Raw genomic sequence first — 21,305 nt, 5'->3', positions numbered from 1 at the left:
ATCTGTGTGCATGCAGTTCATTCATGCATATATATGAGAGTTTAAATACATGCATCTTTGTGTGTTTATGTGTGTGGGTGTGTGTGTGCGGGCATGCATGCATGTGTGTGCCTGGAGTTGTCAGGCAGCAGTATGGCTAGTGAGTCTACTCGTCAGAACCAGGCTTCCTCAGACTGGTTACGTAATCTCAGGATGGGTTTACGTAACCACCAAGTTTTCCTGACTGTCAAAATGTCTCTATTAATCGCCCCCTGCCCCCTGCCCACTGACACATAAACACACACACACACACACACACACACACACACCGCTGAGGGTATTTTCATTTGGGATCTGGCCAGTTCTCAGTAATAATAACACAAATATATGACTTATCTACAGTATGTATGACTGACTCATATCAGCAGGGGAGGGCATCAATCTCTGGCTTAATGGCTACTTACTGTAAGAGTCTCCTGATTGGTGCTGTGTTGATTTTTTATCTGCTTTAATGACAGAAGGATTTCCAGACTCACAAATAGATCCTACTATCCATTTCTCTAACCTCTCCCTCTCTCTCTCTCTCTCTCTCTCTCTCTCTCTCTTTCCCTCTCTTTCTCTCTCTCTCTCTCTCTGTCGCTCTGTATTCCCCTCCCTCTCTCTCGCTCCCTCCCTCCCTCCACCATCCTTTCCCCCTTCCCCTCCTTTGCCTTCCTCTCTCTCTCTCTCTCTCTCTCCCCCCCATCCTTTCCCCCTCCCCCTCCTTTGCCTTTCTCTCTCTCTCCTTCTCCTCTCTCTCCTTCTCCAATCTCTCCTAGGTAAATCCCATCTGGCTATAGTCCACAGGGTGAATAGTGAAGGGGAGGGTGATCCATTCTACGAGGTCCTGGGAATCGTTACTTTGGAGGATGTTATCGAAGAAATCATCAAGTCTGAGATTGTAGACGAGACAGACCTCTTCAGTATGTACAATTTAAAAACTCTCGGTTTCTCTATTCCTGTCTCCATCTATGCTATTTATCCCACCGTTATCGCTTCCTGCTGCTCCCATCACCTGATCTGATGCATAATTAATCAGAAGTAATGAACTTATCCCATAGATGGGTTAATTGGGGCTTAATGCTCTCTCTTCAGTGTGTGTGTGAGAGAGACAGAGAGAGAGAGCGAGACAAAGAGAGAGAGAGAGGGAGGGGGAGAGAAAGCGAGTGAGAGAGATACCGTATTTATACCTAGTGACCTCATCAAAATACCCTTTTTGTTGTACCGGCTACGGTATTGGACTGGCAAATGCATTTCATTGTGAATTGTGTTGCTCATTGTCCTTGCACTGTACATTGTTTATTTTACATTATGCTGTATTATCAAATATTGCATATTTCTTCTATGTAAGCTACAACCACCAATACTGTGTGCATAATAACCGACTTCCCTAACCCTTTTTGGGAACATCATTGACGTTTAAAACCTGTTACATGTTTAATTGCAAGGTGACTGTATACTGTATACTGTATAAATCAAGCTCCCATGGTAAGAGAGAGAGAAAGAGAGAGGTAAAAAGAGTAGAGAGAGAGAGAGAGTGTGTGTGTGTGTGTGTGTGTGTGTGTGTTAGGGTTGAGTACCTGTGACCGGTATCCCGGGACTTCCTAACCAAGCTCCTTCCCATTTCCCGAGAAAATAATGATGGGTCCCTTGGACCAATAAAATCAAAATGCTATGTCACACCAATTTATTTTATATTTTTTTATTTCACCTTTATTTAACCAGTTAGGCTAGTAGAGAACAAGTTCTCATTTACAACTGTGACCTGGCCAAGATAAAGCAAAGCAGTTCGACACATACAACAACACAGAGTTATACATGGAATAAACACAACATACAGTCAATAATACAGTAGAAAAGTATATATACAGTGTGTGCAAATGAAATATAGCAATTAAACACTGGAATGGTAGATGTGCAGAAGATGAATGTGCAAGTAGAGATACTGGGGTGCAAAGGAGCAAGATAAATAAATAAATACAGTATGGGGATGAGGTAGTTGGATGGGCTATTTACAGATGGGCTATGTACAGGTGCAGTGATCTGTGAGCTGCTCTGACAGCTGGTGCTTAAAGCTAGTGAGGGAGATATGAGTCTCCAGCTTCAGTGATTTTTGCAGTTTGTTCCAGTCATTGGCAGCAGAGAACTGGAAGGAAAGGCGGCCAAAGGAAGAATTGGCTTTGGGGGTGACCAGCGAGATATACCTGCTGGAGTGCGTGCTACCGGTGGGTGCTGCTATGGTGACCAGTGAGCTGAGATAAGGCGGGGCATTACCTAGCAGAGACTTGTAGATGACCTGGAGCCAGTGGGTTTGGCGACGTGTATGACGCGAGGGCCAGCCAACGACAGCGTACAGGCCGCAGTGGTGGGTAGTATATGGGGCTTTGGTGACAAAACGGATGGCACTGTGATAGACTGCATCCAATTTGTTGAGTAGAGTGTTGGAGGCTATTTTGTAAATTACATCGCTGAAGTCGAGGATCGGTAGGATAGTTAGTTTTACGAGGGTATGTTTGGCAGCATGAGTGAAGGATGCTTTGTTACGAAATAGGAAGCCGATTCTAGATTTAATTTTGGATTGGAGATGCTTAATGTCAGTCTGGAAGGAGAGTTTACAGTCTAACCAGAAACCTAGGTATTTGTAGTTGTCCACATATTCTAAGTCAGAACTGTGCAGAGTAGTGATGCTGGACAGGCGGGCAGGTGTGGGCAGCGATCGGTTGAAGAGCATGCATTTAGTTTTACTTGCATTTAAGAGCAGTTGGAGGCCACGGAAGGAGAGTTGTATGGCATTGAAGCTCGTCTGGAGGTTCGTTAACACAGTGTCCAAAGAAAGACCAGAAGAATACAGAATGGTGGCGTCTGCGTCGAGGTGGATCAGAGAATCACCAGCAGCAAGAGCGACATCATTGATGTATTCATAGAAGAGAGTCGGCCCGAGAATTGAATCCTGTGGCACCCCCATAGAGACTGCCAGAGGTCCGGACAACAGGCCCTCCGATTTGACACACTGAACTCTATCAGAGAAGTAGTTGGTGAACCAGGCGAGGCAATCATTTGAGAAACCAAGGCTGTTGAGTCTGCCGATAAGAATGTGGTGATTGACAGAGTCGAAAGCCTTGGCCAGGTCAATGAATATGGCTGCACAGTAATGTCTCTTATCGATGACGGTTATGATATCATTTAGAACCTTGAGCGTGGCTGAGGTGCACCCATGACCAGCACTGAAACTAGATTGCATAGCGGAGAAGGTACGGTGGGATTCGAAATGGTTGGTAATCTGTTTGTTAACTTGGCTTTCGAAGACCTTAGAAAGGCAGGGTAGGATAGATATAGGTCTGTAGCAGTTTGGGTCTAGTGTCTCCCCCTTTGAAGAGGGGGATGACCGCGGAAGCTTTCCAATCTTTGGAAATCTCAGACGATACGAAAGAGAGGTTGAACAGGCTAGTAAAAGGGGTTGCAACAATTTCGGCAGATCATTTTAGGAAGAGAGGGTCCAGATTGTCTAGCCCGGCTGATTTGTAGGGGTCCAGATTTTGCAGCAATTTCCGAACATCAGCTATTTGGATTTGGTTGAAGGAGACATGGGGAGGCTTGGGCGAGTTGCTGTGGGGGGTGCAGGGCTGTTGACCGGGGTAGGGGTAGCCAGGTGGAAAGCATGGTCAGGCGTAGAAAAATGCTTATTGAAATTCTCAATTATAGTGGATTTATCGGTGGTGACAGTGTTTCCTAGCCTCGGTGCAGTGGGCAGCTGGGAGGAGGTGCTCTTATTCTCCATGGACTTTACAGTGTCCCAGAACTTTTTTGAGTTTGTGCTACAGGATACAAATTTATGCTTGAAAAAGCTAGCCTTAGCTTTCCTAACTGTCTGTGTATATTGGTTCCTAACTTCCCTGAAAAGTTGCATATCACGGGGGCTATTCGATGCTAATGCAGAACGCCACAGGATGTTTTTGTGCTGGTCAAGGGCAGTCAGGTCTGGAAAGAACCAAGGGCTATATCTGTTCCTGGTTCTACATTTTTTGAATTGGGCATGCTTATTTAAGATGGTGAGGAAGGCGCTTTTAAAGAATAACCAGGCATCCTCTACTGACGGGATGAGGTCATTATCCTTCCAGGATACCCGGGTCAGGTCGATAAGAAAGGCCTGCTCACTGAAGTGTTTTAGGGAGCGTTTGACAGTGATGAGGGGTGGTCATTTGACCGCAGACCCATTACGGATGCAGGCAATGAGGCAGTCATCGCTGAGATCTTGGTTGAAAACAGCAGAGGTGTATTTGGAGGGCAAGTTGGTTAGGATGATATCTATGAGGGTGCCCGTGTTTACGGATTTGGGGTTGTGCCTGGTGGGTTCATGGATAATTTGTGTGAGATTGAGGGCATCAAGCTTAGATTGTAGGATGGCCGGGGTGTTAAGCATGTCCCAGTTTAGGTCACCTAGCAGCACGAGCTCTGAAGATAGATGGGGAGGCAATCAATTCACATATGGTGTCCAGGGCACAGCTGGGGGCAGAGGGTGGTCTATAGCAAGCGGCAACGGTGAGAGACTTGTTTCTGGAAAGGTGGATTTTTAAAAGTAGAAGCTCGAATTGTTTGAGTACAGACCTGGATAGTAAAACAGAACTCTGCAGGCTATTTCTGCAGTAGATTGCAACACCTCCCCCTTTGGCAGTTCTATCTTGTCGGAAAATGTTATAGTTAGGGATGGAAATTTCAGGGGTTTTGGTGGTCTTCCTAAGCCAGGATTCAGACATGGCTAGGACATCCGGGTTGGCAGAGTGTGCTAAAGCAGTGAATAAAACAAACTTAGGGAGGAGGCTTCTAATTTTAACATGCATGGAACCAAGGCTTTTACGGTTACAGAAGTCAACAAATGAGAGCACCTGGGGAATAGGAGTGGAGCTAGGCACTGCAGGGCCTGGATTAACCTCTACATCACCAGAGGAACAGAGGAGGAGTAGGATAAGGGTACAGCTAAAGGCTATAAGAACTGGTCGTCTAGTATGTTCGGAACAGAGAGTAAAAGGAGCAGGTTTCTGGGTGCAATAGAGTAGATTCAAGGTATAATGTACAGACAAGGGTATGGTAGGATGTGAGTACATTGGAGGTAAACCTAGGCATTGCGTATTGATGAGAGAGATATTGTCTCTAGAGACGTTTAAACCAGGTGATGTCACCGCATATGTGGGAGGTGGAACTAAATGGTTGGTTAAGGCATATTGAGCAGGACTAGAGGCTCTACAGTGAAATAAGACAATAATCACTAACCAGGACAGTAATGGACAAGGCATATTGATATTAGGGAGAGGCATGCGTAGCCAGGTGATCAATAGGGGTCCAGTGAGTGGTTGGGCTGGCTGGAGACACGGCGATTCAGACAGCTAGCACGCCGGGGCTAGCAAGCTAGCAGAAGGGCCTTAGAGGGACGTCGCGACAGAGGAAAGTCTGTTTTAGCCACCTCGTGCGGTGTCGTCGATAAACCAGTCGTGATGGATTAGTAGGGCTCCGAGTAGTAGAGGGGTCCAAGTCCAATTGGCAAAATAGGTATAGTGGCCCAAGAAATTGGCCGATGGATCTATTCAGCTAACAGTCCAATATGCTAACAGTCTAACAGTCCAATAGCAGGCTAGCAGATGGGCATTCAGTGGGCGTCGCGATTACCAATGCAAAAATATAAAATATGCACATGCTAATAGCTGCATAAATCGGACACCAGACTTCATTCGCACATTAGACCAGTCATCACAACGCTGTGTGTGTCGCACACCGGACTTCATTCATACATTAGACCAGTCATCACAACGCTGTGTGTGTCGGACACCGGACTTCATTCATACATTAGACCAGTCATCACAACGCTGTGTGTGTCGGACACCGGACTTCATTCATACATTAGACCAGTCATCACAACGCTGTGTGTGTCGGACACCGGACTTCAGTCGTACATTAGACCAGTCATCACAACGCTGTGTGTGTGTGCTTGTGCGTGCGTGTATGTTAAATATAGCACAGTGCAGCAAATCTCAGTGACTGCACCGCAGGCCTCAGTGTAACACCAGCTGCTCATACTGAAGCCTTACTATTTAACACAATCTGAACATCATATTACCAATCCAATCTAAGGCTATTCATCAATCTCCCCAGATGAGGGATTGTCTGATTAAAATCAGATTAGTGAGTTGGGGGTGTGTATTTTTTCATTAGATGTTTCTGGAACAATAAAAAAAAAGTTTGTGTTCTGTGATAAATAACTGTGTAAATAAAAAATAAAAAATGTAATTGATTGATTAATTGATGGATGGTTAATTGGTTAATTGATTGGTTAATTGCTTAATTGTTCCCTAGTTGATAAGAGGACTAAGAGGCGCGTGTCTCACCATGAGAGGAAGCAACACGACTTCTCCATCTTTAATCTGACAGAGAACGAGATGAAGGTGAAGATGTCTCCTCAACTGCTGCTTGCTACACACCGCTTCCTGGCCACAGGTAGGACCTCTGTGTGTATGGGTGGATGGATGTGTTTGTGTGTGTGTGTGTGTATGTGCATCTGTGTGTGTACTCACGCTTTACAATTTTTTCTATTCACCCATTATTTTCTTTCTTTCTTTCTAGAAGTAGAGCCCTTCAGGCCGTGTCATCTCTCAGAGAAGATTCTCCTTCGTCTGATCAAACACCCCAGTGTTGTTCAGGAACTAAAGTTTGACAGAAAGAACAAACAAGCACCACAGCACTTCCTGTATATGAGGAACAAACCTGTCGACTACTTTGTCCTGGTTCTACAGGTACACACCATACACACTTATAGTTCACTGTTCTGGTTCTACAGGTACACACCATACACACTTATAGTTCACTGTCCTGGTTCTACAGACACACATTGTACACACTGATACTATACTGTCCTGGTTCTACAGACACACACCATACACACTGATATTACACTGTCCTGGTTCTACAGACACACACCATAGACACTGATACTACACTGTCCTGGATCTACAGACACACACCATACACACTGATACTATACTGTCCTGGTTCTACAGACACACACCATACACACTGATACTATACTGTCCTGGTTCTACAGACACACACCATAGACACTTATGCTACACTGTCCTGGTTCTACAGACACACACCATACACACTGATGCTATACTGTCCTGGATCTACAGACACACAATACACACTGATGCTATACTGTCCTGGTTCTACAGACACACACCATAGACACTGATGCTATACTGTCCTGGATCTACAGACACACACCATACACACTGATGCTATACTGTCCTGGTTCTACAGACACACACCATAGACACTTATGCTACACTGTCCTGGTTCTACAGACACACACCATACACACTGATGCTATACTGTCCTGGATCTACAGACACACAATACACACTGATGCTATACTGTCCTGGTTCTACAGACACACACCATAGACACTGATGCTACACTGTCCTGGTTCTACAGACACACACCATAGACACTGATACTACACTGTCCTGGATCTACACATACACACCATAGACACTGACACTACACTGTCCTGGATCTACAGACACACACCATACACACTGATACTACACTGTCCTGGTTCTACAGACACACACCATAGACACTGATACTACACTGTCCTGGATCTACACATACACACCATAGACACTGACACTACACTGTCCTGGTTTTACAGACACACACCATACACACTGACACTACACTGTCCTGGATCTACAGATACACACCATACACACTGATACTACACTGTCCTGGTTCTACAGACACACACCATAGACACTGATACTACACTGTCCTGGATCTACACATACACACCATAGACACTGACACTACACTGTCCTGGATCTACAGACACACACCATACACACTGATACTACACTGTCCTGGTTCTACAGACACACACCATAGACACTGACACTACACTGTCCTGAATCTACAGACACACACCATACACACTGATACTACACTGTCCTGGTTCTACAGACACACACCATAGACACTGATACTATACTGTCCTGGTTCTACAGACACACACCATAGACACTGATACTATACTGTCCTGGTTCTACAGACACACACCATAGACACTGATACTACACTGTCCTGGTTCTACAGACACACACCATACACACTGACACTACACTGTCCTGGATCTACAGATACACAGCTAGGGTTGTAAAACTACAGGTTATTTTTAAAAGTTACATATTGGAAATCTATGGAAACTTGGGTGTTTATTAGTCTGTCTGTGTGTTATGTCATTGCAGGGTAAAGTGGAGGTGGAGATTGGTAAGGAGGCTCTTCGTTTTGAGAACGGAGCTTTCTCCTACTATGGCATGCCAGCCCTCATACCACCACTACCTATAGGTAAATAACCCATGACCCCAACGACACACAATGGGATTTTAACAGTGGGTGTTAGTGATTATGATGTTGTTGATGATAATGCAGAATTTGAGATTTCAAAATGTTTAAAACCATGACTAGAGAGAGACTGTCAACGAATACAGCAAAGATAAGTTCTTACTCAGCACTGTCAACACTGTGTTCAACACTTTTATAAATCATAAAATGTGTGTTCTTCCTATTTCCACTCAGACCTACAACAAGCACTGCAGCAGTAATGAATGAGTAGCAAAGTGTATCTATAGGCTTGTGTTATTGTTATTATTATCAAGGAATATTTCACTTCCTCTGTTTATAGGAGTAACAACATGAATTTGTGCACGAGGCAGAAATAATGTGGTGCAACTCGAGTTTCGCCATCAGCTGGAAGACAGTGTCCTTTTTTGGTCAGTGTCAGTGGAGGAAAGGGAGAGCGGAGGGATGTTGAGAGATGGACGCTCAGTCTGCTGCTCTCTCCCTTCGCTGACTGACAATCAGATGCAGGCACCATCAGCCCAGTAAAATAAAAAGCAAATTATTTAAATGTATGCTCACTCAGTTGTGCTTCACAAGTAATACAACAATGGATATATTACCAGTGTGATCATATAGCCTACCTAAATATAATTTTAAATAATGTCTGAACAACAATGCATTGGCAGTGCAATTCAAGCAAATCCGATATGCGGTGGTAACGTATTGGGCCTATAGCTTACTGCACAAACCTCATTGCTACAATACTGTTTTTAATTGTTGCATAGGCTTATGTTTTTTAAGTCATGTTAAGAAAAATCTGAGCGGTAGATCTCGGCATGCATTTTGACTCAAAGTGATCTTGATTCAGAAAAGGTTGGTGACAACTGTTCAAGAGTTTTCCCTGTTAACACTATCAATATTTCCCTTTACTGTGGCAATTGTGATCGAATCAACACAATATTAGCCACTTTCAATGCAACATACCGAAACAAAACAAACTATGTAAAATATTTTGTTGTAGGCAGAACACATCGGAGTAGGATTGTATTGCATTGACATGCACTACTCAGCCCATACTCTACACAGACCGGTGCGGCATAAACAATCAGAGCTGCAGTAGGCCTATATGCAAATAGACCATTGCCAAATATGGAAATGCACCATTTACTTTGAACTGGACTGTGTTTACAGCATGAGTGGTCGTGAGTAGATGCCCTTGTTTTGAGATCAAAGCGAGAGCTGCATGTAGCCACGTGCACATTTTGTTAATATCTTTGCTAGTTAGTGAGTTAACATCTTTGAAAAGCGAGTCAGGTAAAGAGCATTGATTTTGTCTTAAAGTGGCAGTGTTGTATTTTGAGACAGGCTTGAATAAGCAAGTAGCCAATAGGCAGAGGGAGCATAATTTGTCTGATTATCTGTAATAATGGTGTTTTATTTTGTAAAGTGGTTTCTTGCATCAAACATCACAACAAGATGTTCAATCACCTCCTTGTCTGAAGGACAAGTGGATAAACAGATTAATGTCAAGCGCTGCATGTTGTTTTTTTCAAAGTCTCATGGAATGTAGGCCTACATTGAACACCACACATTGGCTGCTACTGTAGGCTGAATGATAGAACAACTATTTCCATGTTAAAATGTTTTGGGATGCATTTTCTCCATTATTGGTGATGGTAGGCCACTCTGGTAGGCCTACAGTGCATTTGGAAAGTATTCAGACCCGTTCACTTTTTCCACATTTTGTTACGTTACAGCCTTATTCTAAAATTGATTAAATTACTTTTTTTCCCTCATCAATCTACAAACAAATCCCCAAAATGACAAAGCAAAAACTATTATTCAGAAATGTTAGCAAATTTACTAAAAATACCTTATTTACATAAGTATTCAGACCTTTTGCAATGAGACTCGAAATTGAGCTCAGGTGCATCCTGTTTCCATTGATCATCCTTGATATGTTTCTACAACTTGATTGGATTCCAGCTGTGGTAAATTCACCAAAATGGACATGATTTGGAAAGGCACACACATAAGGACCAACAGTTGACATTGCATGCCAGAGCAAAACCAAGCCATGAGGTCGAAGGAATTGTTTGATCTGGGGAAGGGTACCAAAACACTTCTGCAGCATTGAAGGTCCCCCAAGAACACAGTGGCCTCCATAATTCTTAAATGGAAGAAGTTTGGAACCACCAAGACTCTTCCTAGAGCTGGCTGCCCGGCCAAACTGAGCAATCAGGGGAGAAGGGCCTTGGTCAGGGAGGTGACCAAGAACCCGATGGTCACTCTGACAGAGCTCCAGAGTTCCTCTGTGGAGATGAGAGAACCTTCCAGAAGGACAACCATCTCTGCAGCACTCCAGGTCTTTATGGTAGAGCAGCCAGACGGAAGCCACTCCTCAGTAAAAGTGACATGACAGCCCACTTGGAGTTTGCCAAAAGGCGTCTAATAGACTCCCAGACCATGAGAAACAAGATTCTCTGGTCTGATGAAACCAAGATTGAACTCCTTGGCCTGAATGCCAAGCGTCACATCTGGAGTAAACCAGGCACCACTCATCACCTGGCCAATACAATCCCTATGGTGAAGCATGGTGGTGGCAGCATCATGCTGCGGGATGTTTTTCAGCGACAGGGACTGGGAGACTAGTCAGGATCGGAGGAAAGATGAACAGAGTAAAGTACAGAGAGATCCTTGATGTGAACCTGCTCAGGACCTCAGACTGGGGACGAAGATTCACCCTCAAATAGGACAATAACCCTAAGCACACAGCCAAACAACAGAGGAGTGGCAACGCAGGACTGGCTTCGGGACACGTTTCTGAATGTCCTTGAGTGGCCAGAGCCCGGATTTGAACCCGATCGAACATCTTTGAAAATAACAGTGCAGCGATGCTCCCCATCCAACCTGACTGATCTTGAGAGGATCTGCAGAGCAGAATGGGAGGAACTCCCCAAATACAGGTGTGCCAAGCTTGTAGCGTCATGCCCAAGAAGACTCGAGGCTGTAATCGCTGCCAAAGGTGCTTCAACAAAGTACTGCGTAAAGGGTCTGAAAATGTAAATGTTATTTTTCAGTTGTTTTTTAAAAATACATTTGTAACAATGTCTAAAAACCTATTTTTGCTTTGTCAATAAGGCTGTAACATAACAAAATGTGGAAAAAATGAAGAGGTCTGAATACTTTCCGAATGCACTGTACATTACGATCAAATAGCCACAGTATCCTACAAAAACATTTGAGGGAACAGTCAATAAGTGTTCAGCCTCTTTGTTATGGCACGCCTAAATAAGTTCAGGAGTAAACATTTGCATCAATACACCCAGTCACTACAAAGATACAGGCGTCCTTCCTAACTCAGTAGCAGGAGAGGAAGGAAACCGTTCAGGGATTTCACCATGAGGCCAATGGTGACTTTAAAACAGTTACAGAGTTTAACGGCTGTGATGGTAGAACTGAGGATGGCTCAACATTGTAGTTACTCCACAATACTAACCTAAATGACAGAGTGAAAAAGAGGGAAGCCTGTACAGAATAAAATATTCAAAACATGTATCCTGTAAGGCACTAAAGTAATACTGCAAAAAATGTGGCAAAGAAATGAACGTTATGTCCTGAATACAAAGCGTTATGTTTGGGGCAAATCCAACACAACACATCACTGAGTACCACTCTTCATTTCAAGTATGGTGGTGGCTGCATCATGTTATGGGTATGCTTGTCATCGGCAAGGGCTAGGGAGTTTTTTAGGATAAAAAGAAACAGAATAGATATAAGCCCAGGTGAAATCTTAGAGGAAAACCTGGTTCAGTCTGCTCTCCAACAGACACTGGGAGACAAATCCACCTTTCAGCAGGACAATAACCTAAAACAAGGCCAAATATACACTGGAGTTGCTTACCAAGACGACATTGTATGTTCCTGAGTGGCCTAGATACAGTTTTGACTTAAATCGGCTTGAAAATCTATGGCAAGACTTGAAAATGGCTGTCTAGCAATGATCAACAACCAACTTGAGCTTGAAGAATTTTCAAAAGTATAAGGTGCAAGTATTGTACAATCAAGGTGTGCAAAGTTCTTATAGACTTACCAAGAAAGACTCACAGCTGTAATCACTGGCAAAGGTGATTCTAACATGTATTGACTCAGGGGGGTGAATAATTATCTAATCAAAATATATTGGTGTGGAAAAAGTAAAGGGCTGTGAATACTTTCTAAAGGCATTGTATGTGTGTGCAAAATCCACTATTCATTTTCTTTTGAATCTGTGGGAGAAGCTGCAGTGGAAACTATGTAACTCCAGCAATTAAAGCTGTTTAAAAAAATTGTTTAGTGGAAAGACATGTCCTGACCTGTGTGATATAACACACTGATAAGCAGACACAAGAGGACCAGCCCAGTGACGTGCACGTGAGCGAGCGTTTGTGTGTGTGTGTATGTCAGGGGTGGGCAACATTTTTTTGGTTATTGGGTCATATCGGCATTTTGAAATTCAATGGAGGGCCACCCGGAGTTTTTGGGGACTGGTTTATTTGTCAAAATCAGGGTTGGGGAGTAACTGATTACATGGAATCAGTTGCATGTTATCTGACTACAAAAAAACTGTAACTGTCTGTAATCAGTTATGTTACCAGCAAAAATACTGTAATGAGGTTAAAGATACTTCTGAAAAACTAGATGATTACTTCAGAAAGGATGTTTGCAAGAAGAAAAAAAAAATGACACCTTTCTGTTTTTCTCAATGACATTCAATTCAGCATTGAAAAATGGCACAAGTTCAAGTTTTTTATCCACCTGAGCGAGTCTGACCACAAGTCAGAGACCACTATGATGACACAACAAATGTGTTTGATAGATCCATTCTGTCTTGTTCTAATGCATTTTAAGGGGAACGTAATCAGATTACGTTACTGAGTTTGGGTAATCCAAAAGTTATGTTACTGATAAAAATGTTGTACAGGTAACTAGTAACTGTAACAGATTACATTTAGAAAGTAATCTACCCAACCCGAGTAAAAAACTATTTTTGTAGCCAGAAAAAGGGCAGTTATTTCTAATTTCTAATACTTTCTATCTAGTTTTAGACGCTCAAGTGTGGTCTGGAGCGTTTTTTTTTAAAATCATCAGAAATAAGAGACAGAATCTAATCAAACTCATCTCCAGTCAACAGGTTTGGTTCTGGTAGCAGTGGGTTGAACCAGTCAGAGTCTGTCCTATCAGGAGGCAGTGTGGGTCAACTGAGTATAGGAGGGGGAGCAGTCTACCTACCTGACTTCTCTGTCAGACAACTCACTGACCTACAGATTATAAAGGTATACACCCACACACGCATACACACACAAACGTAAAATACCTCTAAACTCCTAACTACCCATACCGCTACTAATTTCCATTTCCCTTTGAAATGTCTTAATCCCACTTATTTTGACTGAACACAGACACATCCTCTCTCCCTCTCCCTCCCTCCATCCTTCTCTCTCTCTCCTTCCCTCCCTCCCTGTTTTTCCTTTTAATCTGTCTGTTTTAGCTTTAATCATTGGTGATAAATGAGCTCCATTTTCAGTATGAATAATTTAGACTTAAAGTGATGGATGTACATCCTAAGTACACACTCCCTCATATCCCCCCCAAGGTCATTAATATAGTTCCAGGAAGAAGGTTGCTAGCACACACAAACTGTAACTTTTACGTTTATATAGAGAAACAGCTTGGTGGTGTGTGTGTGTGTGTGTGGCGTGCATGTGTATTTGCCGTGTTTGTCGATGATTTTGTGTTGATGCTGTTTTTGTGGTGTGTGTTGATGATTTTGTGTTGATACTGTATTTGTGGGGTGTGTTGATGATTTTGTGTTGATACTGTATTTGCGGGGTGTGTTGATGATTTTGTGTTGATACTGTATCTGTGGGGTGTGTTGATGATTTTGTGTTGATACTGTATCTGTGGGGTGTGTTGATGATTTTGTGTTGATACTGTATTTGTGGGGTGTGTTGATGATTTTGTGTTGATACTGTATTTGCGGGGTGTGTTTGTGATTTTGTGTTGATACTGTATCTGTGGGGTGTGTTGATGATTTTGTGTTGATACTGTATTTGTGGGGTGTGTTGATGATTTTGTGTTGATACTGTATTTTCGGTGTGTGTTGCTGATTTTGTGTTGATACTGTATTTTCGGTGTGTGTTGATGACTTTGTGTTGATACAGTATTTGCGTGTGTGTGAAATTCTTTGCTAGATCTCGAGGAACCACTACCAGAATGCTCTAACAGCCAGTCTTATGGACAGTGTACCCCAGACCCCTGATCCCGACGGGAGACCGACCATCCCTGAGACCCGCTCCCACAGCATCGCCCTGCCCCTGACACACACATACACACACCTCCGACCCGTCCTGGAACGACACACACACACAGAGGACAACACTGGACCACTCACCTCACAGCTCAACGAGAGAAACCGCATCGTCCGTAAGTGGAGTGTTTGTGTGTGTGTGTGGGTTACATAACCACCGTGGCAAACAGACGGTGTTAAAGAGTCTTTGATATGTTTTTTCCCCATCTTCATTCTGTCAGACACACAGAATAGATGTGATTAGAAGGCTAAAATAGACAGAGTTTGAGGCATAAATAGCTACATTTTGTTGATCATTTGTCAGTATTTACTTCCAAAGGGAGATTCATCTGAAATAGACTCTTGCTTCAGTTGAACACACACACCATAGGGTGACATGCCAGGCAGTACAGGCCAGATGGTATCTGAAAACTCATGTAAGCCCTGAAACCAATCAGGTTTGGTTTATCTCATAATGCTTGTGAGTATGCATGTATGAACCTCTAACCTGCCCTCCTAAGCCTATGGTCTCTCTCTTGGAATCAGTGGTCTGTCCTCTTGGTTGACGAGTTAAACCAAGGGGTGGAATTGGTCATAATGCAGACATGTGCTGACTAGCCCCTCCCTGGTTCTCAATACCTCACTTTGCAGATAATGGGACATGGATCTGGTTCTTTCAGATCCACACTTCTATGCACAGAAGGGAGATTTTGAGACTGAAAAGGGGCTACCACTTCACTGAGGTGCTGCCTCTGTCCAGATTGTCACCTTGGTACTCTGTCTCCCTCTACAGGCAGTAAGTCAGACGGACAGAGGAGTCCCAGTGATTCGGTGTTTCTACGGATGGATGACATACCCTACATCCAAGAGGACCTACAAAAACACCGTCAGGAAGGCCACCCAGAGGAGCGACTAGAGGAGAGACCGGAAGACCTCCCGGAAGATAGAAAGGAAGACCGCCCAGAAGACAGGCCCGAAGGCCGTCTGAAAGACCGGCTGGAAGACCGTCCGGAAAACCGGTTGATTGAACGCCCAGAAGACCAGCTGGTAGAAATTCCGGAAGACCAGCTGGAAAGCCAAGAAGGGAACGGTGAGGAGAGAAGGGAGAGAGTTGTAAGCTGTTATAGCTGGTATATACATGAGTGGTAACATTATTTAGTCCTCACATGTCTGGTGAAGTAAAAAAAATCCTCCCATGGAAACATTGCCTCGAACAGTGCCTTGGCCATGGTTTGCATAATTAATAGTTTTTATTTATAGTCTTGTAGGTTGCAGCTCTTCTCATTTCTCTACTCCCCCTCCCCCTCTCTCTCACTCTCTCTCACCCACACACTCTCTCTTGCCAACTCTTTTAATCCCTTGCCCACTTTTGTTCTCATTCACTCTCATCCTCTTGCTCTCCCACCTAGATGCTGTTCCTGTGGAGTTAGATATCATCTGTTCTTTATCTGGCTCAGAGGAGACACTGGGGAAGAAGCTGCTACGTAAACTGAGTGAGTGAGTGATCTAGGACCAGCTTTTCCTCCCCATATTGTACATTTGACCATAGATCAGTATTCATTCTTCTAATTCTGCCCAACTAACCCACCCTTACACAAACACACACAAACACACGCACATACAAACATTCCTCACCTAAACACTGTGTGGGCCCCAACAGTCAGCCAGACTAGTGACGGCAGGCGTATCATAGCAACATAACTTTGTTCTATCTCTTGCTGCATCACACGTTCCTCCAGAGAGTCTAATATACAATGTGTAAATACAAATAAGCTAATGGGTCTCTGAAATTACAGGATAACAGATTTGTTTTTAATATTTGTATGATGTTATTTTGTGCTACATTCTTCAATCAAACGAAACTGATATGTTATGTTTCAATTGTAAATTAAAAGGTTATTTGTCATATGCAGAGATTGTTTGTACATGTTCGTATTCTTATCTTTTATTATTGTTGTTGCATTGTTGAGAAGGAACCTGCAAGTAAGCATTTCATTGGACGGTGTATACCATATGTATCCTGTACATACGACTAATCGTAAAACTCGAACTTGAAACTTGAACTTGACACTGTGTCCTATCCTTCCAGGTAACAAGAAGAGGAAAAAGTCCCGGGATGGGGAGAAGAGTGTGGAGGAAGGCTTGGAGCAGCCATTGGTGACCACCTAGCACAACGCCAGGTAGAGACAGCAGGGAAGACCTAGCATAGAGAAAGATAGAGAATAGACTGGCTCTGTTTCTCTCTCAATTCCCACTGGGAACTGGGTTAGAGGTTTGGTATGGACCAGACTCTAGTACTTGTCAATAGACGTCGAGAACCTCAAGATCTCTCTCTGAACGGTCTACTCCCCAGACCCTACCCCTGCATACCCTCTGTCCACTCCCCAGACCCAACCCTACCCCTGGATACCCTCTGTCCACTCCCCAGACCCAACCCTACCCCTGGATACCCTCTGTCCACTCCCCAGACCCAACCCTAACCCCTGCATACCCTCTGCCCACTCCCCAGACCCAACCCTACCCCTGCATACCCTCTGTCCACTCCCCAGACCGAACCATAACCCTGCATACCCTCTGCCCACTCCCCAGACCCAACCCTACCCCTCCATACCCTCTGCCCACTCCCCAGACCCAACCCTACCCCTGCATACCCTCTGTCCACTCCCCAGACCCAACCCTAACCCCTGCATACCGTCTGCCCCCTCCCCAGACCCAACCCTAACCCCTGCATACCGTCTGTCCCCTCCCCAGACCCAACCCTAACCCTAGATACCCTCTGTCCACTCCCCAGACCCAACCCTAACCCCTGCATACCGTCTGTCCCCTCCCCAGACCCAACCCTAACCCCTGCATACCGTCTGTCCCCTCCCCAGACCCAACCCTAACCCCTGCATACCGTCTGTCCCCTCCCCAGACCCAACCCTAACCCCTGGATACCCTCTGTCCACTCCCCAGACACAACCCTACCCCTGCATACCCTCTGTCCACTCCCCAGACCGAACCCTAACCCTGCATACCCTCTGCCCACTCCCCAGACTCAACCCTAACCCCTGCATACCGTCTGTCCCCTCCCCAGACCCAACCCTAACCCCTGCATACCGTCTGTCCACTCCCCAGACCCAACCCTAACCCCTGCATACCGTCTGTCCACTCCCCAGACCCAACCCTAACCCCTGCATACCGTCTGTCCCCTCCCCAGACCCAACCCTAACCCCTGCATACCGTCTGTCCCCTCCCCAGACCCAACCCTAACCCCTGCATACCGTCTGTCCCCTCCCCAGACCCAACCCTAACCCCTGCATACCGTCTGTCCACTCCCCAGACCCAACCCTAACCCCTGCATACCGTCTGTCCCCTCCCCAGACCCAACCCTAACCCCTGCATACCGTCTGTCCCCTCCCCAGACCCAACCCTAACCCCTGCATACCGTCTGTCCCCTCCCCGGACCCAACCCTAACCCTGCATACCCTCTGTCCCCTCCCCAGACCCAACCCTAACCCCTGGATACCCTCTGTCCCCTCCCCAGACCCAACCCTAACCCCTGGATACCCTCTGTCCCCTCCCCAGACCCAACCCTAAGAAATCTGAACGCACTAGCAACACTTTGAAAAGTTTATGTAATTATACTTTCCTGAGGATATATTGACTCACATTCCTACCTGCAAAAGGACTGACCGCATTGACAAGCGGTAAAGTTAAAATATAATTTTATTCAACATTCTGGCTTGTAGAGGTCGTGAGAGGAAACTTTCCCGAACCAAACGCTCATTTATGCCCAATGTAGAATTCAATGAAATTCAACGTTGTGTTTCCAGGCTGGCTGGGTAACAGACTACGGAAACATTAAGACTTTAATTAACTTTACTATATGTTTCTGTTGAGTTACCTTTCAGCCACCCATCTCTACTGTGCTAGAGGAGTCTGAAGAGGAGAAAGAAGAATAAACTAAATGAAGAGAAAAATAAGAGGGAAATAGCAAGTCTAGATATGAGCCATCTTTTAAATCTTTTTTATTGCTCAACCAAGAAGACAACAATTTCTGTCTTCTACCATCAGATGATTGTTTCTTATTACCAAGTGCTTTCTGCACAGGGAACTGTCCTTATCATAGAATAGAGTACTTCTATCAGTCAATCAACTGTGGTTGATAGGAGTCCTGCCATATAAATGCCATCCACACTGCCAGTGTTCTGATGACACATAAGGAAGAAACAGCCAACACACACCAGCCATGAGAACAAGCACAATGTCTACAACCATGGACTTTATACTGATTTAAAGGAGCAGTCTGTCATTTCTTTATCCCATGTGGCCACTGGATGATTTTTTTCATGCACAAACAGTCTAGTCTCAAGCAAAACACCACACACACACACACACACACACACACACACACACACACACACACACACACACACACACACACATTTAGTTCCATTGAAGTCAATTGACTCCCAGTTCTGTCAGATCTATACATTTGATCAGATTTTAAAAAGCCATATAATAACTAACAAACCTGCCAGCATAAAGAAGGGATATGCAATATTCACAATCCCAAAAACGTAGGTTGCGTGTTACCTAGATTTGAACAGGTATTTTATTATGATTAGATAATATGAGGTTTGACATTTTTGTGATGATTGGATGATATTTGATCATTTGATTTATAATATGGTGATTAATTGGTAACCTGTAATGAATAGGTTGTTTTAACAGCGATCGTTCAGCCATTTACTGGTTGCTAGCATTCTAATAGTTGGCCTAATTTCAGTTTGTGACAAAACAAGCAAGTGTAGTGTAGAGAATCATTGTACCATCTAAACCGCTTTGAGATATTTTTCCATAACCAAATATATTTTATGTTCAGCTGTTTGAAGCTGGTGTACAAAACCCAATGTAAAAGATGCAAAAATGAAATGATTTATAATAATATGGTGATTAATTGGTCATCTGTAATGAATAGGTTGTTTTAACAGCATGTACCTAGAACAACTCCTGCCTGCCATATCATTTCCTTTATCATCATAATATAGATACACACCCACTAAATGTCCCATCTCCATATCACCATGACATAAAGTAGTCACCATAAGTGTGACATTGCAGTAGGTAACAGTTGTAACACCCTATCTGTGTTTAGCCCCATGACGAAGTGAAGTGTTACTCCCACATGCATGCTATTACTACAGATGCAAACATAACAGGTTAACTATTCTCTTTGAATAGACCCCTCCAGGGACACGCAAGGGCATAGGAACACAGGGGGCTGGAAGCTGAGCTTCTGGGATGAGAGGCTGCAGATACAGGGGCCTGGAGGCTAGGGGTGTTTGGTTATATACAGTGGCACAGGAGCTGGGTGTATGCTTACTGCTTACTGCTTTCCCAGTAGAATATATTCCTATTTAAGGACAACGCCTTGGGCTAGATACTCGGCTTGATTATAGACAGGAGCATGACGCAAACCTATGGTTATGAAAGACCAGGCTGACGTGGAGATGTAGTTTTGATGGGAGGTTGTAGTGTATAGAAAACTGCTAAGCAATACATAAGCATGAGAAGAAAATACCTGAGTGTAATATTAGGTGACAGCTGCACAGAGTATCAGGACAGTGTAACATGCTTAAGGACAGACACCCCTGTAAAGTCAGCCAGGCACAGATTAAAATATATATACTGTTTTATAGGAATGTATGCCAATGTACACAGGGGTTCATAGTTAGAATTAGAGATGTACACAGAGAGATTACATTTTATAGTGCCCTTTATTATATAGGTGGTCAGACAATGGACTCTGTCCTATTCATCTGTAGCAATAATAATTCCCTAGATCCTCCCTGAGACCATCACTATTCCCTATTGGTTAGCTGCTATTAGGCTGGACTTAGATTGAGTTGCTCTTTATTGCGCAATACTGACAGATAACTGATTTACTGAGAGCATAGAGAGGGTGAGTGGGAGGGAAGAAGAAAGGTAGTGAAAGAGAGCAGGAGAGAGGAAAGGAGAGAGAGAAGGGAAAGTGAGCACTGCAGGGAAGGTGGGAGGAGACATGACGCAGTCTGACGTCAAGCCACTGCCTTCCTTGACGCACGCAAACACACACGCATTCAGTACTGAACTGCTTTACAGAAGGACCCCCCCCCACACACACAGGATCCCTTATGACCTGACAAATACAGTAGCTGAGTTGTTGAAATCAAAGAACTAAGAAACCAAGCACTCTCTCAGCCTCATGCTCTCAGAGAACACATTTGGTGAGGGTGACAGAGATACAGTAGATAGTGATAGCTTTTATATAGATTATAAGGGACAGGAGGATATGTAAGGGAACATTTTATGAATTTTTTTCCAGAATGTGCTAATTTAGGGATGGTTTAACAGTTTACATGATCTTCAGAATATCAGGGTTTTCAGGATATCAGGCCTCCCAATGTATTAAAAACGATGAACTCCTCAATAAAAAGATTAACACAGATTCATATCTGACTTGTTGTTCTGAATTCCATTTGTGTATTGATAGTGTTCTTTCTGCACTGATCCCCAATGTCATGAGAAACACACATAAAAGAGACAA

At 44.0% G+C, this 21,305-nt stretch overlaps 1 protein-coding gene across 1 annotated transcript in view; it reads left to right on the top strand.

Moving 5' to 3' along the window:
• Nucleotides 1–21,217, top strand: part of LOC106612928 (metal transporter CNNM4) — a 28,338-nt gene extending 7,121 nt beyond the window's left edge. Inside the window, exons 4-13 of the mRNA XM_014214606.2 lie at nt 798–941; nt 6,364–6,504; nt 6,631–6,800; nt 8,313–8,412; nt 13,573–13,721; nt 14,640–14,871; nt 15,528–15,824; nt 16,144–16,227; nt 16,824–16,914; nt 18,628–21,217. Coding sequence (XP_014070081.1) covers nt 798–941; nt 6,364–6,504; nt 6,631–6,800; nt 8,313–8,412; nt 13,573–13,721; nt 14,640–14,871; nt 15,528–15,824; nt 16,144–16,227; nt 16,824–16,903 — 1,397 coding nt within the window. The 3' untranslated portion in view covers nt 16,904–16,914; nt 18,628–21,217. The remainder of the gene's footprint in view (nt 1–797; nt 942–6,363; nt 6,505–6,630; nt 6,801–8,312; nt 8,413–13,572; nt 13,722–14,639; nt 14,872–15,527; nt 15,825–16,143; nt 16,228–16,823; nt 16,915–18,627) is intronic.
• Nucleotides 21,218–21,305: the final 88 nt, after the last annotated feature.

This window comes from Salmo salar, chromosome ssa01 (genome assembly GCF_905237065.1).
Source record: "Salmo salar chromosome ssa01, Ssal_v3.1, whole genome shotgun sequence".
Lineage (NCBI taxonomy): Eukaryota > Metazoa > Chordata > Actinopteri > Salmoniformes > Salmonidae > Salmo > Salmo salar.
The sequence above is the reverse complement of the archived record's forward strand: the minus strand, read 5'-3'. Positions and strand labels throughout refer to the sequence as shown.